At 32.6% G+C, this 17,953-nt stretch overlaps 1 protein-coding gene across 2 annotated transcripts in view; it reads left to right on the top strand.

The window, feature by feature from the left end:
* Positions 1 to 17,953, top strand: part of LOC140452464 (uncharacterized) — a 146,511-nt gene that overhangs the window by 100,983 nt on the left and 27,575 nt on the right. For both annotated transcript variants that reach the window (XM_072546752.1, XM_072546743.1), the window contains exons 2-3: positions 6,111 to 6,366; positions 10,326 to 11,923. In XM_072546752.1, the coding sequence (XP_072402853.1) occupies positions 6,218 to 6,366; positions 10,326 to 11,923 (1,747 nt within the window). In that variant the 5' untranslated portion in view covers positions 6,111 to 6,217. The remainder of the gene's footprint in view (positions 1 to 6,110; positions 6,367 to 10,325; positions 11,924 to 17,953) is intronic.

Below are 17,953 nucleotides of genomic sequence, written 5' to 3'. Positions count from 1 at the left end.
CTGTCCACTGTCTGATGTTCTTCAACCACGATGTCCTTCTGCGCCCTTGAGATCTTTTGCCTTCTATCTTACCTTGTAAAATTAGTTGAATTAGTTGATACTTCTCATTGCGCATCACATGCCCTAAGTATGTCATCTTTCTGATTTTCACGATACGCATAATTTCCAGATTTTTATTCATACGTTGGATCACTGTGTTGTTTGTAACAAGATGGATATAGGAAATTCTGAGCATGCAGCGGTAGCACCACATTTCGAAGGCTTCTAATCGTTTGGATGTTGCCTCCGTCAAGGTCCGGGCTTCGACTCCATATAAAAGGCTAGAAAATTCATAGCATCTCAAGACTCGTGTTCTTATATCAATGTTCAGGTGCATATTACATAAAATGTTCCTGAGGCGATTGAAGACAGCTCTCGCCTTTTCTATACGACATCTTATTTCCTGTGAGTGGTCCCATTCCTTATTTAGGCTGCATCCAAGGTATGTAATATGTATGTTATGTAATGTATAGTATGTAATGTATATTAATATTGTTAAGAAGCTTTAATATTACAATCTTACCAACACTCGTCTTTGTCTGGGGACCCAAAAGTCAGAATTGCAACTCTATCTTTTGTCACTCATGTGACTTTGACCCATTTATGGATTCAATTGAAGGAAAAAGATCTGTTTAGTGGTTATTGTATGTCACTCAATATTGTACTGAAAGACATCGGTTTTAAATGGATAAAAGATGATCCAAGGCGAAGACTGATAAAACAATGTCATATTGCTGTGAAGAGAGTAGAATCTTTGAGATTATATAATGAAGAACTATACAAGTTTGTTTTCATAGATGAAACTTGATCTATAGATCTATATGTTGCTTATGGCAAGATGAGAATAAAATATGTGTAAAATCTATTACAACTGATGGAAAACCGTAATATATTTATATTTACCGTGGTAATGAAAATGGCTTCATTAAGGGTACACAGGCTATATTTTCCTCTAAATCGGCTATAATGGACTACCATGAAGAAATGAATCAAGCAAATTTTTTATCGTGGTTTGAAAATCAACTATTAAAAAATTTATCTGAACCATCCCTAATAATTATAATAGATAACGCTCCACACCATAGCATATTCTTAGAGAAAATACCAAACATGTCTTCAAACAAGACTGAAATAAAAGATTGGGTAACTATATAACAATAAAATCCACAAGGAAAATAATTCCTGTAGCTGGCTGTATACCACGTATCACAAAAAAGAGGTTAATCTTTGTATATGGGTATATTTTATAAAAACCCTAAAAGGGCTACATTAAAAACACGAACGTTTTCGGAACAACAGTTCCATCATCAGGTTAAAATACAGGTTACCATGCCTGAGCCCCCAAATTATTTGGGTAAATACCCTTTAAAATTACCCAAGATAGTAAATAATGTTGATAATATTATTTGGTGTTTAATATTTTAATTAAATTTTACTTCAGGTAACATACACCCATGCTTTTAAGTGAGTTCCAGTGTCCGGAGAGTAAACCTCTTCAAGCGGACTTCAGCTGGTAACTGACAGTTAACCTGATGATGGAACTGTTGTTCCGAAAACGTTCGTGTTTTTAATGTAGCCCTTTTAGGGTTTTTATAAAATATACCCATATACAAAGATTAACCTCTTTTTTTTTATATAACAATAAACTGCCAACCGAATGCAACCGAAATAAAAACTCATGTATTTTAATTCTCGCCACTGTCTGAATCTAAGCTATCACCAGGATTTATTATAATTGATTGAATGTCAACATTCACCATACTCTTACCTCGGATATACCATTTTTTGATAATTTCATTAGTATTTCTGACATATTTCTCCCAAATATCTGCATTACATAGTTTTAATGCCTTATTCCACTTATTTAAAACAAAAGTATCAAAATGCCTGTGCCCATCTATACCAATATACTTATTGTAATACGACTTGCAATTTGCCCAAATTAATTCTATTGCGTTAAATTCACAGTGATGAGGAGGCAGTCCCAATACCTCATGGCCATATTCTCTGAGCATCTCGTCAATTACATATATATTTTCTTTTCTGTTATTTTTGGCTATTTGTAGCAATTCAGCTTTAGAAAAATGTGGTTCATATTTAATATTATTTGTGATCAATCAACTAATAATTTCATCTTTCCTTGAAGTATTTGAAGGTTGTTTATTTAAAAGGAGACTGTGGTAAGAAGCATTATCCATTACAACCAATGATGGCCCTTCTAAATTAGGTATTAATTGTGTTCTTATCCACTTAGTAAAAAGTTCGGTGTTCATTTCTCCATGATAATCAGCTACGTTAGATTTTGAACAAAACAATAAATTTGCTCCCGAAACAAATCCTTTGCGTGAACCAGCGTGAACAATTACAAAACGTTTACCATCATAACCTCCTAGTTTTCAAACACTTTTGGCACTATTGTCTTGCCAAGAACTTGTTTTATTTCCTTTGGAGTAAATCCAAGTTTCATCAAAAAAACAACTTCCCTTGTAAACACACTTTCAAGATTTTCCATATACTTACGAAGGAATCTGGCTCTTAGAGCAGCAATACTAGTTAGCTCAATTAATGTTCGTCGATTGTACTAAGCGATGATTTTCCAATATCCACTACTTCTTTATTTCTTAATTGACAGGTGAAACTCCGCAGAGTAACATCTTCTTCTTCTACGGCACTACAGCCCAAAATGAGCCTTGGCCTCCTTTATTTTTTGCCTCCACCCTTGTCTGTCTGTGGCTGCTCTTCTCCATACACGGACTCCTAAAAGTGCTTGTGCGTCGCTGCTTACTGTGTCTTCCCAGCGCTTTCTTGGCTTTCCAACTGGTCTCTTTCCCTGCATTCTGGCGTTCAGTACTCGTTTTGGTAGCCTATCCTCTCCCATTCGTATCACATGTCCGGCCCATTGCAATCTTTGTATTCTAATGAGGTCTGACAGGGGTGTTTCCTTATACAGTTGATAGAGCTCGTTGTTATATCGAATTCTGAAGATTCCGTTTTCCCTCACAGGTCCTAGTATTCTCCTCAGTACTTTTCTTTCGAATGTGTCGAGTTTGTTTTTGGATGTTTCTTTCAGGACCCATGCTTCGCTGCCATAACATGCTATTGGCCGAATTAAAGTTTTATAGATTCTCATCTTTGTATTTCGGTGGACACTTTTAGACCGAAATATATGGGAGAGGGCAAAATAAGCTTTGTTTGCCTGGGTTATCCTTTTTCGTATTTCTCCATCCTCTGCTCCATCGGCATATATTTCTACTCCCAGGTATGTAAACTTTCCAACCGTTTCAATGTCATCTTTATGCATAATGTTTTGTGGGATTATATTTCTTCTCATCTGTACCATTATTTTTGTTTTTTCTGTGTTAATTTCCAGACCTAGCCTTTTCGTTTGTGTTTTTAACTCTGCGTATGCTTCCTGTGCTCCTGTTGATGTTCTACTCATAATATTAATATCATCGGCGTAGGCAGCCAGTTGAACCGTTTTATTGGTCAGTAGGTTTTCTCGTCCAGTTTGCATTTGCCTAACCGCATACTCCAGTGCCAGGTTAAACAATGTTGGTGCCAGCCCATCTCCCTGCTTTAGTCCCTGCGAGATTTTGAAAAAGTCTGTCCGGTTGTTTTGTATTCGTACACATGCCTGAGTTTCATCCATTGTGGCTTTAATGAGTCTAATCAGCTTATGTGGTATTGCTAATTCTGCCAATATATAGTATAGTCTGTCCCTTTTGACTGAATCGTATGCCTGTTTGAAGTCTACAAACACGTTGTGAACATCAATGTCGTGTTCCCACGATTTGCTCAAGACCTGCTTGACTGTAAATATTTGATCCATTGTCGATCTTCCCCGTCTGAAGCCCGTCTGATATTCTCCAATAATATTTTCTGCTAGTGGTTGGAGTCGCTGGTTTATAATATACGTGAGGACTTTATACGCTGTACATAGTAGAGAAATTCCACGGTAGTTTTTGCACTGGAGTTTGTCTCCTTTTTTATAGATTGGGCATACTATACTTTTCTTCCATTCGTCGGGTATTTTCTCTTCTTGCCATATTTCTTTGATAAGCGCGTGGATATGACTTGATAGGTGGTTGCCACCTACCTTATACAGTTCTGCTGGAATCTCGTCAACTCCCGGGGCTTTATTGTTTTTCTGGGCCTTAATAGCTTCGAGAACTTCCTCTATGGTTGGATCTTCTACTTCAACTTCGTTCTCTTCTACATGGTTCGTACCCATTTCATCTTCCATATCTACTTGTGTTCCAAGTAGGGTCTGAAAATAATGCTTCCAGGTTTCTGTGACTTTCTGTTGGTCACTGATTATTTGCCCACTTTCATCTTTGCATAGGCTTGTTTGAGGTTTATATCCACTTTTTATCTTTTTTAGGTATTCGTAAGCTCCTCTAGTTTCGTTTTTTTTTGAAATTTTGTTCCATTTCTTCTATTTGTCCATTTTCATAAGCTCTCTTTTTGTTTCTGCATATCTTGTCTGCTTTCCGTCTTGCGACTTCAAATGATGTTCGTCTTTCCCGTGTTCTTCTTGTTATGTACATTTTGTGCGCTTCGTTTCTTTCTTCTATCGCTTGCCTGCACTCGTCATCAAACCATGTTCCTCTTCTCTTCTTTTTCTTGTTTCCCACGGTGGACGCTGCTGCTGTCAGCACTGCTGTTTTGATATTATTCCATTTGCTCTCTATGGAGTGCAGTTCTTGAGTAACATGCTTCTCTGAAAAAAAAAAAGAATTCATTATCGTCTTTTAAAGCCAAAAATAAGTAGATAGAAAGTTTCATGAAAATTGAAGTATCTACCCAGGTTCTTGTTTATGATAAACTTCACACTAAAAAATCAATACTTACTCTGTTGGTACATATCATACAAAGTATTCCGTACTGGGATTTTTGATGCCCCGGGCATATCAGTCGTCTTACTTTTAAGACGACGTCTATTTTTGCCTGGTTTTGAAAGGACAAGATTGTTTTCTCCCTTTTTTTTATCTAGTATATTGTCCGCCGTCATATTTTTAAAGCAGCGACAACTCTCTTAAAAAATAATTATGTAATAGTAACTGATTAACAAACATGCATTTGATATTTTACCTCTTGAACAGATGTAAGAGGCTCTAAAAGTCCTCCATTACTTCTGTCTAACTCAAAATATTCATATAAATTCAACACAAGTTGCTGCGCTTGTGAATTTAGCGTTTTTCCAGGCATATCTTAAAAATAAAAAGAATAAGTAATCTCGAAAATATCCATCCATCCCTCAAACCAGAGACCCTCTGGCTAGATTATATTGCTCTTCGGGCGTAATGATCCTAATAACACCCTTGGTGCATAAATAACTATTAATCCATTGTTTTTTAAATGATAATAAAGCGCGTATGGCAGTTTGTACAATAAAAATTTAAACTAGGAAAAATTTGTGCCCTATATATTGTTTCTCTCTTATGGTCCTGTCATAAGTGCGTTATTAACGAATAAAAAACAATATTTTAAAGAGAAATAGGCCCAAAATACTTATTGGGAAATAAGAGAACAAGGTTTGAACTTGAATTATGGTATTTGGCCAATTCAAAAATAATGTTTTTTACTTGTGTTTTTGAGACTTGAACATCGTAATTTTGCGGGTTTGTTTTTTCAAAATTATTTATAACTCCAAAACGATCAAGTTAACAGAAAAACTACAAGAGATCTTTTTTGTTCAGAATGATCCAAGAAATAAAAAAAAATTTCCTGTCCGAAAAAATTTATTGTTAAAATTTGTTTAAAAAAAATTGTTTAAACAATTTGAACAACTTTTCCCCTGGGCGACCTCTTGAACCTTATGGGGTATCTCATGAAAGTGATTATGCAAAAAAATCTTATGGCAATATTTTGCCGAACGAGCTTTTCGTCTTGTCTAAAGGTGATTGGAAAGAAATAAATCATGAGATAAAAAGATTTCAAGGGTGGGAAGCGAAACGTCAAAACCACATTCAAATTAAGTAAAGTGTGGTTTTATTTCATATAAATAATATTTAACTTAGATGCTTGATGTTACTTATTTCTATTTAATCATAACATTTCAATTGTTGCAGGACAGTGAGTGTTTCGAATGAAAAATGTCAAACCAACCGTATTCAATAAGAATAGCCATTCAAGAACAATTGATAAATAAGTCATTGAAAATAATGAATATAACAAAATGCCGTTTGGACTAAAAGCGCAACTATTTGTTTTGATTGTGTCGGCACTTTTAATTACAGAAATACAGACAACTGACAAAACATGTCCTCCGCAGGAAGCTATTTTACCATGCAGGTGTCTAATCAAAGGAAAAGAGTACCAAATATGGTAAGTTCTGTTTAATATATACTTAAATGTAACGATATTAAATATTCAAAATGTAATATTGTATAAAGCATAAGTACTTGAATTATATTAAAGTCAATGTTTCTTTTGAGGGTATCCAAAAAGTTTTTATTTTTCTTAAAGCATGGTTCTTATATTGTTTCTTTGTTAATGGAATTTATTAAATTTTTAAGATATAAGCACACACGCTAATCTTGTACATATTACTGCTGAAGAATAGTCTAGCTTTCTTTACTATTTAAAATTGAGGACGAAGGAGAAGGTTTATTTCAATATTTGTACATAATATTATTTCGGAAGGTTTTTCATATAATTAACTAATAATGTAAGAATAGTTTAGTTAATAATATCAGCGTCAATGTAAAAAAGTAAAGCAATCAATCACACTATTCTGCTTTAAACTTATGGTGAATAGAAAATATCAAAGGTTACCTAATGATATAAGGATGGTATCACTATAAATTGAAGAAAGATTATGTAGGCGATACAACTATCTTGAAAGATATTAAAAGGAAGTACAAAAAGTTCTGTTTCTGTAATTAAAATATTATATCTGTACTATTAAAAAAATATATATTAAAAATTATTCAAAAGGATTAGTTAAAACATCAAAACGTTTTTGTTCTTATTTTATATATAATATATAAACCAATTGGAAATAAAATATATTTCTGTGATAATCCAATTTATGTACTTAGGATCATTAATAACTAATATTAGAGGATGCAACGAAAAAGCTACGAAATAATAAATTATTGAAGTGCAAGAAGAGACCAAAATAAATGGGCTGAACGACTGACAAAATAAGCAAAAACAGGAGCACAACATAAGAGGACTAGACAGCTATAACACCGATGGAAAGAATATTTCCAGGAAATGCTAGGTATGCCCAGGGAGAACGAGAATGAAAGTGTCAAAGACCTTGCAAAATGTAGATTTACATATATCTTCCGAAGCCCGTTCCAAAATGGAGATAGTAACGACTATTAAATCCTGGAGAAACAATAAATCCCTGGAAACCGACAACGATGTCGCCGAATTTCTAAAAGGAAATTGTATGCACCTATAAAGTGGCTCTATGCTCCACTTGGAAGTTCAAGTTATATATGTTAATTAGTAAGCAGATAGAAAAATCACAAAATAACTCGCTTTTTATTTATTTATTTTTTTTTAAACATACGGGTGAAGTTAGTTACGCAGACGGCATCTTGTTTCAATATAGAGATGTCATACAAAGATTTTAATTTAAAGCTCTTAAAATGATCCTCAATGAATCTTGTATATTATTTACAAATCAATAAACTAAGCGTATAAAGAAATCAATATCCGTACAAAAAATACAAAGATTTGAGAAATCACCCAATTCAACTTCTAAAACAACTTGCAGGAAATCTATTGCAGCAGATACTTGTAGTGATTGAGTTAAACGAAAAGTGATAACTGATTTTAATGTACCTAAAATGAATAATCGGTCGGTTCCTCCTAAATCAATACTCAATGTAAAACTGTGGAAGAGAATGTGGACATGAAACAAGAAATAAAATATGTTATCTATCAATTTACTGTTTATTTTTTTCTTATTACAACATATTCTGCCACCCTGAATGGCACAATGGAGATGCAGACTGCACAGTTGTCAAACCAAATGAATATAATGTTCTACATCATGCATGTGCAACATAAATGCGTGAAATCTACTTATCAAGTCTTCCTTTTTCCTTCCTAATATGCATTCATGGTTTCAAAAGGCACAAAGGTTTCGTTAAAACTATAATGTTTTAGCAAAACACAACTTTTTTGATCTTATCGATTCTGGTCAACATAATCACCTTCTGCAACATTAACTGTGATGATGAAAAACCATACTCTGCACCAGCCCTGTACTTTACACGTGCTTTCTTAGACTTTTTGATGTGTTCTTTCAAGAAGTTATAGTTACTATATTCCTCCCATAATGACTTCGGTATGTTCAGGATTGCGAAGTTTAAACCTCTCGCACAATTTGCACTCTTCATGGCCCAACGGTGCGAAGGAAATATTTTAATCCTTAGATACGCATTTTCTATATAGTTCATATAAACACTTTATATTTGGATGAACTGTAATAAAATCTTTATACATACTTCTAATAGTGATGGTGATATCACGCGGAAGATATCTCCTGAGAGAAGCATGCTATGCGATAATGTGATACAGAAGGGTTGAAAGATTTAACATGTTTTTGTATTAATTTTATGTCTACCCGGGGTGTATATTTTTCTCTTCTGTCAAATAAAGGTACGATATTCTCAGGTCAGAAAAATGTCTTTTTCGAGCACTTTCTATATTATCGCGCCTTCTTTTCACGTCATGAACTGTCATATTTAACGAAACAATAATTCCTCTCTTTAGCCAATTCATCGACCAGTACTGGTTGTTTATTGATACCCGCTGATTTTTAATAAACAATATTTTACATTTAGAAAAAAAGACTTCGTTGGCATATACCTAAATATGGGCAGAGAGGCTCTAAAAATTGCCGCATATATTCAACGTGTAAAATGTTGATCTACGATACATCAAAACTTTACTATCAAAAATCATCTAGACCAAGATTTACAAACATAATCAATTAAAATTAGTAGAGGAGTGGGATAAGATACAATGAGAGGTAGGTAGGTATTTTTTAGAAAATCTATCTCATGGTTTTGGGTTTCAAACCAAAACTAAAGCATTCTTTAGATCATTTAGAACTTCCTGGTAACACCTCTAGCCATTCCTACTCAATTCCTGTCCTCACCTCCAAGAAGTGTGACTTAATAACACGGAAGAATCCTAGCAAACGTGAGCAGCCTTACCAGAGATTAGGTATTAGGTAATCAACCCCAGTGGAAAGAGAAATGGTCCTCTGAAAAAGGGTTGGGCAATGGGCCAACTACTAATCTCTGGAAAAAGACTGTAGTTACGGAACCAACAGATGGCAGAAGCCTTAGGCAACAAAATATGAAATTCTAAATAGGAACGTGGAATGTTAGAACCTTGAATAAACCTGGTATGTATAGAAACCTATTTAATGAACTATCTATACATAAACTCACTATTGCTGCCATTCAACAAACAAAATGGCAATGAGACAAAATGGTAATGAGATCAGAGACACAAGAACACACACTATTCTACAAAGTGGTGAACCAACTGACAGTAAAGAACTGGTAGTGGCGTTCAGACTATATTAAGACACTAAGAAAATAAAATGTAATATACTAGCCTTTCAGCTGTTAAGTAAAAGAATGTGTACATTACGAATTAAATTAAAGTTCTTTAATATTATAATTATCAACTATCACTGCCCTACTGAAGAAAAGGAATTAGAAGAAAAAGAAATGTTTTATCAACATCTAGACATTTGTTTGTTTTTGCTGTATTTCTTCTATGATGGTGGTTGTTCTGTACGTACTTTGTCATATTGGTTCATTTGTCATGTGCATCAGTCTGAATACTGTTATATAGCTATATCTTTTTCTGTTTAGATAGTTTAAGATCATAGTAGTAAGTTCGGTGCGCCTATCATTTTTCTCTATTATAATTCGTTCTTCGATTTCTGTCTTAATGCTTCCACTTCTTTTCATCTTTACTACCAAATATGTATATTCGGAACATGACAAAATTATCTTTTCATCTTTTTAGTCAAGTTCGTCGTTTTCAACTTCTCCTATGCACTTGTATTTAGTTTTTGATCAACTAACATTTAGACCCCATCGCTTGTATTCTTATATTAATCGCTTTGTCGTCATCTGTAAATCTTTCTGGTCTTGTGCGATAACTACTTGATCATTCGCGAAATGAAGCATGTATAATATTGTTAAATCATAAATACTATTCTTAAGATATTAATTATACGTATACTTAAGCTTCTGCTTCAAATAGATAAAAATGGTTTAATGATATATTTTGTTTTTTAGGTGTTCTCACAGCAATTTATCTACTGTACTGGAGAGCCTCAAATCCATTGCCAATTATATAACAATACCCATAGACGAACTAATAATAGAAAACAATTATTTACCTTCCCTTCCAGGACGAACATTCTCGCCCTTAAAGATACTGAGACTAATGTTACGATACAACACTTTAGAGCGAGTTTCTACAGACTGGCTAGCAGATTTAGAATCAAGTCTAATGGAGCTGTTTATAGTCGAACCAAAACTTAGCAGTCTTCCTCAATCATCTTTGATGCATCTTAAAAACCTTAAAGCTGTAACGATAAGATCAAAGTTATTAAAGCGGTTACCGATATTTTCTGGATTACCTGTTCTAAGATATGTTCAAGTAGAATCGACTTCCTTAGTAGAAATTTCTGCGTCAAATTTCAAAGACAATCCTTCTCTCGAGAAATTTCATTTACAGTTTTGTCCAAAACTAAACAGACTTGAGGCTAATGTTTTTGACGATCTTCCCAAGTTAGATCTTATTAATATTACTTACTGTGGATTAGAGTGGGTACATCCACGAACATTTAGTAGGCTACCTAGTCTTAAGGAATTATCACTAGTAGGTAACAAAATCAGCGATCCTGGCATGATAGGAAGAAGTAGTAGAGAGCTACCAAATTTGGAAATTATTAAATTAGATTATAATTATATAGGTATCATAGAAGAAGCTACTTTTGTAGATATGCGGTCTTTAAAGAGAATTTATCTGTCTAATAATGTGATAGGGGAAATACGAAAAGGAGCGTTTCATATACTCCCTGTGCTTAAAACTTTAGATCTTAGTAAAAATATGATAAGAAGAATTCAACACCAAAGCTTTTATCAACCTAGTGTGCTTGAAGAACTATACCTTCAAGATAACGCTTTAAGTAACGTTGCGCAACTACGGTCAATATTAGAAGATCTCCCTAGATTAATATATCTAGATGTAAGTTATAATAAACTAGATGCTATACCGTTCAGATCTCTAATGGGTCATTCCACTTTAGAGCAACTTAACTTAGGATACAATCAATTGCAAATGATAGACAAAGAGGCATTTATAGGTATGCCTGCATTAAGAGACCTTATTCTTACCAATAATTCTATCGCAGATACCCGAAGGGCTCCGTTTTGGAATCTTCCTGCTTTAAAAAGCGTACAACTGTCTAAGAATTATTTGAGAAGGCTAGAACCTAGGTTTCTAATAAACATAGGGGCACTAAGAAGAGCTGACCTAAGTCAAAATGGCTTAAATTTTATAGATCCAGAAGCTTTTCTACCTACTCCCTTATTAGAGCATATTAATATGTCTAGCAATAATATCAAAAATTTTCATCCAGTTACTTTTAGACACTTAACACAGCTATATGAGCTTGATGTCAGTCATAATAATTTAAAGAGTCTTATTCCTGGATTACCTAGAAATATAGAGCATCTCATATTGAAGCATAATGAGATTTCTGGGATATCTTCTATAGACTTGAATTTGCCATCGCTAAGGTTATTGGATTTAAGTGGAAATAGAATCCAAAGTCTCGGCGAGGATCAGCTCAAAAGCTTGCACCATTTAAGAAAATTGTATTTAAGTAAGTAGCTACAATTACAATGTGTTTATTCTTAATTGTTTTTTATATTTTCCTGTTTTTCTTTTTGTTTATACTTTTTCTTATCCATCGTTTCTTATTTTTTCTCCTTTTATTATGTGTTACCTTCTTATTCTAACTGCTATTTATTTTAAAATTTACACTATTTTATTGTTTTCGGTTCAAACTTTATTATATATTTTATTTTATATAGTAGATTTTTAACTTTTGTGTTATAATAAAACAAATGAAAAAATTTACAATTTAACAAATTATAAGCAAAGATTAGCTAAAAACTGTAAGATCTGTAATAGACCCTCTATGTGATTAATTATTTTAGGAGGATACGTTTCTAACTATCGATCTAATAAATTAACTTTATAAATAAGTGATGGATTCGACCGTTACTTAATGAGAATTCATTTTATCTAACAATAAAATACTGAAAACTTTTGTTTTCAACGCTTCCACAAATTTTATTTTAAATTATTTAAAATTTCATAGTTCAAATCACATAGTCATATTGAATTCACAATAGAAATAGAACAAAATCAATCCATAAATTTTCTAGATTTAAAAATTATCAGACTTAAAAACAAACATGAGTTCTACGTATTTTATAAACTTATCCATACTGACACCTGACACGACTATACACAATTCATCATCCCATCGTACACAATATAAATTGACAGCCTACCATAGCATGTTACATGCTTAATAGAAATTTCCATGTCAAATAACAACTTCGAGATAGAATTAAATATGATTAAGCAAATAGCTGTAAAGAATGGGTACAACGAACACACAATAAATAAAATTTTAAATCAAAAACTACCTAAGAAATTAAGAACTACCTGCAATTAGTATTTCCATCACCAGAGAAAAAACCCAGTAACTTCTGCTTCGTTACATATACAGGCAAGATATGAACAAACATAGCCAAACACATAAAAAAGAATGAAATAACAGCAGTTTTTAGATCAAACAATAATTTAGGCAAATATTTTAAAAACAACAAGAGCCAAAAGAAAAAGCAATTACACAACGGTGTATACAAACTTAAATGTGGCGACTGCCCAAAAACTTATATCGGTCAAACTGGTAGAACTTTCATCAACCGTATAGCAGAACGTAAAAGAGCTTTCAATAAAATAAAAACAGATTCTACGTACGTGTAGTACATATTCATCATTCAATCTTCGCTTATCCACTGCTGGACATAGATCTCCCTCATAATTTTCCATCTATTTCGATCTTGTGCCTCTTGCATCCAATTTCCAATTTCCCCTCATGATGGGTAGTACATATTATATACATACATATGTAAAATACAGAGATAATTCTGAATGACCAACTTGAGACAAACAGTTCTCCCCTCCTCAACTTATTTAGTTAAAGACTATAAAGTGTAAACAGATATAGTTTGTTTCACGAAAAATGGTTGAGTGCTTAATGGTTACCTGAGTTGATCCTATTGTGTATACAAGAGTCTCTCAATAAACTACCGAAGTACACAGGGTCGCACTTCAGAAAGTTCGTTATTTAATATATTTCATTGGTAGCTGTGTAATACACGATTATAAAAATTTATTAAATTATTTCATATGGTATTTTCAGGTTGTTCAAGTGAATATACTTGATAATTGAATAATTTTTAACATGAAGAAAGTAGTTTTTTTGTTCTACGTGAATAATTGTAGTATATGGATCTAAATTTAGAAAGGTACTTTCCTACACACTTTTTACAGGCTTAGGACTGTCAGCAAAAAACTGACGTGTTTAAAAGATTTTGCTCTTCCTAATCGGATATCGTTAAAAATGTACAGTAATAATAGTTCTATTTACAGTATATACATACAAAAGAATACATAATGTACAAAAAATAGATGAATTGAAAAAAAAATATGGAAAAATATATAAAAGTTAATATTTACAAAAAAAAAATACCCAAAATATATTTATGAATTCCTAAATACCTAATTCTGTTTCGCTGTCGCTATCCTCTTCAAGATTAATAACAATTGGTTTAATTATGTGATTCAAAGTAACATATGAATTTTCTACGTTCATTACATGGCGTACTGAATTTTTCCAACTTTCTGGGGAGATATCATCAACATATTTCCTTATTAATTCGACTACACTACCACTTAAAGTCGGAGAAACATTTTGTGACCTAACATTTGACTTTAGTTGGTGCCACATATGCTCTATGGGATTAAATAAACAATAGTAGGGCAGAAGCCGTAACACTGTATGTCCCACGTCCTCGGCTAATACGTTACAAACTTTTTTAATAGAAAATGATTTTAAAACTTCTATCAGTTCATTTTTTAAATAACTTTCTTCAAAATATATATCGTTTTCTAACAGGTAGTTTTGAATTTCAATTTTCGTGTTATTTGCACTTGGAGACTTATGTAATTGACGACTGTGGTAACTTGCATTGTCCATTACTATCACACTATTTTGAGGAAGGTTAAGTATAAGACAATAATTCTTAAACCATTGCTCAAAAAGCTCTGCCGTTATGTCCTCATGGTAGTCGACGCAGGAGTCTTTAATGTTCTTTGCAGAAAGCCATAAGGCATTTGGGACCCAACCATTTTCTGATCCTGCATGTAGAATTGTTATTATTTTCCCTTTGTTTGATGGAGCTTTTGTTTGACACCTGTTGGAAGAATCGGACCATCCTTTGGATGGTGTTTCATGAGTGTCAAACCATATCTCGTCCAGATAAATTATTGGTCGATCTTCTGTACGGTACTTTCTTGTGGAAGTTATATATTCAGTACGCCACTTTTGTAAACGATGGAACTCCATAAACACTTGCCTTTTGTCAATTGTACGATATCTGAAGCCCATTTTAGACAAAATCCTCCAAAGACTAATGCGGCTACAGTTTATTTGTGTATCATGATTAGTAAGCCGTTGTTTTAAAGCATCTAATGTAGGTATCCGTTGCTCTTCGTACATTGTGTAAATTTTTCGTCTTATTAAGTCCTTATCACTTTCGTCAATACATTTGGTAGAACCGGCATCTTTACGCTTCCTTCTTGACTTAATGGGATTTGATGTAATTCTTTTCACTGTGGTTAGAGATATTTTTGTTAAATCAGATATTTCACTGGCAGCAGTATTAGCAGTAAGTCCTCTTGTAACTAAAGAACTATATATTGTTTTTACGATTTCTTTAGCGTCAGCAGATAAATTCTTTTTCTTTGCTGGAACACTGGAAGAAGCACCATCAATGTTTTTCCACGGACGCCACATAATGCTGTTTTATAGGTATAAATAGGTATAACACTGGTAACACTTGTAACACTTTTAACTAAATGAAACAAAATGTATATTTAAAAATTTCTCATCGGTTTTATATACTTTTACAAATTATACAGAATAGAGGGAACCTGTATAATTATTCCAGGAAATACTTAACGATCAACAAATTTATTGTGGTCATTAAAAGATCAACCATTGATAGTGAAACTCACTTTTAAAATGTTTACAACTTTATGAAATAAAATGTATTCTAATCGTTTTTATAATTTTATACGATTTTTTAATCGTTTTTATATTACCAGGAATTTATTATACAAAGAAGATAACGACACTTAACAGTAGCTTCAATTTTACCTGAATACTTACCAGCTCAACTAATGTTGACTAAGCTGGGGTACTTGCGGTCGGGTTTTATTGCAATCATTAAGCACTCAACCATTTTTCGTGAAATAAACTATACCAAAAATAGATGAGAAAGGCACTTTGGCCGAAACAGGTGTGGAGATAATAATTTAAAATAAATTTTCTGGAAGTGTTTAAAACAAAAGTTTTCAGTGTTTTATTGTTAAATTAACTTTATATATTTTTGTCACAAAAAAATAATTTTTTTATAGACTAGGTTGTGGTAATTTAACTTTCATATTTTAAGTTAAACTTTGAACAATTAAAAAGATACTATTAAAGAAAATAAGCACTAGCTTATTAATCTTCTAAATTTTCAAAAAGTTGCCCATCAACTTTTATGACCAAACATTTATGAACTCTTTTAATCAGATTTTCATTAGCAGCTCTTGACATTGATTCTCCATCTACTTCGTTAAAAATTTAAAGAACTTCATGTGTCATATATCTTCTTTAGTAGTGACAGGTTTAGAGAACACCTTATTTTTATCATATCTCCAAATATACATAGTAATCTAACGGTGTCAATTATGGGCATCTTGGTGGCCAGAAAAACGGACCTTATCCATCTACCGCTAAATATTTCAGCAAGCAATGTGCTGACTCATCGTATATTATGAGCGGGTGCTCCATTTTGTTGAAACCAAACCTCGTTAGCATCATTACTATGTAAAGCGTATTATTTAGCGCAATTACTTGCCGTAAAATGTTGCAGTAATGCTCTCCGTTTAAATTTTCGTCAGAAAATTTTTTCAAGCGAATATATTATTATTTTTCACAGCACAATAAACATTAAACGAAAAGGACACTTAAAATTTACTATCCCACGTGGGCTGAAGATTTTCGTCACTCTAGAAGTGACTGTTATGGTGGTTAAACATACCATTTTTTTTAAATTTCGATTCATCACACCAAATAATTTTTTTTGAAAAATCTTGATCTTCTTGGCATTTCATTAAAACCCATTCACAAAATTCTACACGTTTGGCATTTTATTAAAATCCATTCACAAAATTCTACAGGTCTTACATAATCTCCAGGATGTAAATGGTATGTTTCTGTAATATTCTGTATACGAGTAAGGAGTCCAATGATGTTTATTTTTTTAATTTTGTGATTTTTTCTAGTCGATACCTGTAATAATTACCCACATTTCTGAAAGGATGAATTCCAATTAGCTGCAAAATATCTCAGGATATCTATTTGTAAGACTTTAATAAAAGACGTGGGTCTTGCACTTGTTCCTTTTACTTATAAACTGACCAAATTGGCAACAGTTGTTCAACAAGTTGTACAAAAAACTCACCGTAAATTATAATTAAATTTAAAAAATCATCTGTACATCAAAAATCATTATTTTGTCAAGAAAATTAGGCAAATAATTATTATAACTGTCACTCAACGGCATACAATAAGGTTACCATAAATCATTAACAATAACTGACATTTGTCAGAATATTCCATAGGCTACTTGATAAATAAAGTTTTTGTGACAAAAATGTATAAAGTTAATTTATTTGTAAACTGCAAGTGATCGGTATAGGGAATACTAATAAAGATCGATAGTGAGAAACGTATTCTTCTAAAATATTAAATAACATACAGGGTATCCCATTTGAGAAAAAAGACTTAATCGAAAATTTAGGATGCTGATTTTATGCCAATTTTGACAGCGCCCTGTATAATGAAAAAGGCAAAGTTACATTGTAAACGATAAAGCTTTATATGGTTAATAAGTTACCAAGGAACTTAAACTTTTATTCAAATTAGGATTAGAGCTTATTGAACTTTATATACATGTTAGAAAAGTGTTATTTTCATATAAAAACCATTATAACTCAACAACGGTTTACAATAGGTATAGGGAAGTATTAACAAAAGATGTTAAGAATGGTGTAAATATTTCTAAAATTCAAAATATACAGGATGTCCGATTAAAAAAACGAAAGTTATAAGCAACTTCCGGTATAACCGGAAGTAACAAATAGATCAAAATATGTTCATAAAATAGTTTACTCTTCAAAACTCCTTCATTCCAATTTTCATTATTTAGTTACCTTTAGTTCTCGAAATATTTTTAATTGGCTGTTTATCTGCCGCACCCTGTATATAACAAATGGTGGAAACTTGTACTATTTCTTTTTCCTCGTGGGCTGTTTTCTACCAAAGGTTAGCAACCATCAAACGATATAAACATGTACCATTTAAACAAATATATGTCTGCGATATTTAAGAGGGTTGATGCATCGGACATGTTTCCCGTTCGTAGATACAGATAATTCTATTTATCTGAACGTTTATTGTAAAATATTTTTTATTGAGTAGAAATATTAGCAAGTTATAATT

The sequence above is a fragment of the Diabrotica undecimpunctata genome, chromosome 1 (assembly GCF_040954645.1).
Source record: "Diabrotica undecimpunctata isolate CICGRU chromosome 1, icDiaUnde3, whole genome shotgun sequence".
Classification (NCBI taxonomy): Eukaryota; Metazoa; Arthropoda; class Insecta; order Coleoptera; family Chrysomelidae; genus Diabrotica; species Diabrotica undecimpunctata.
The sequence above is the reverse complement of the archived record's forward strand: the minus strand, read 5'-3'. Positions and strand labels throughout refer to the sequence as shown.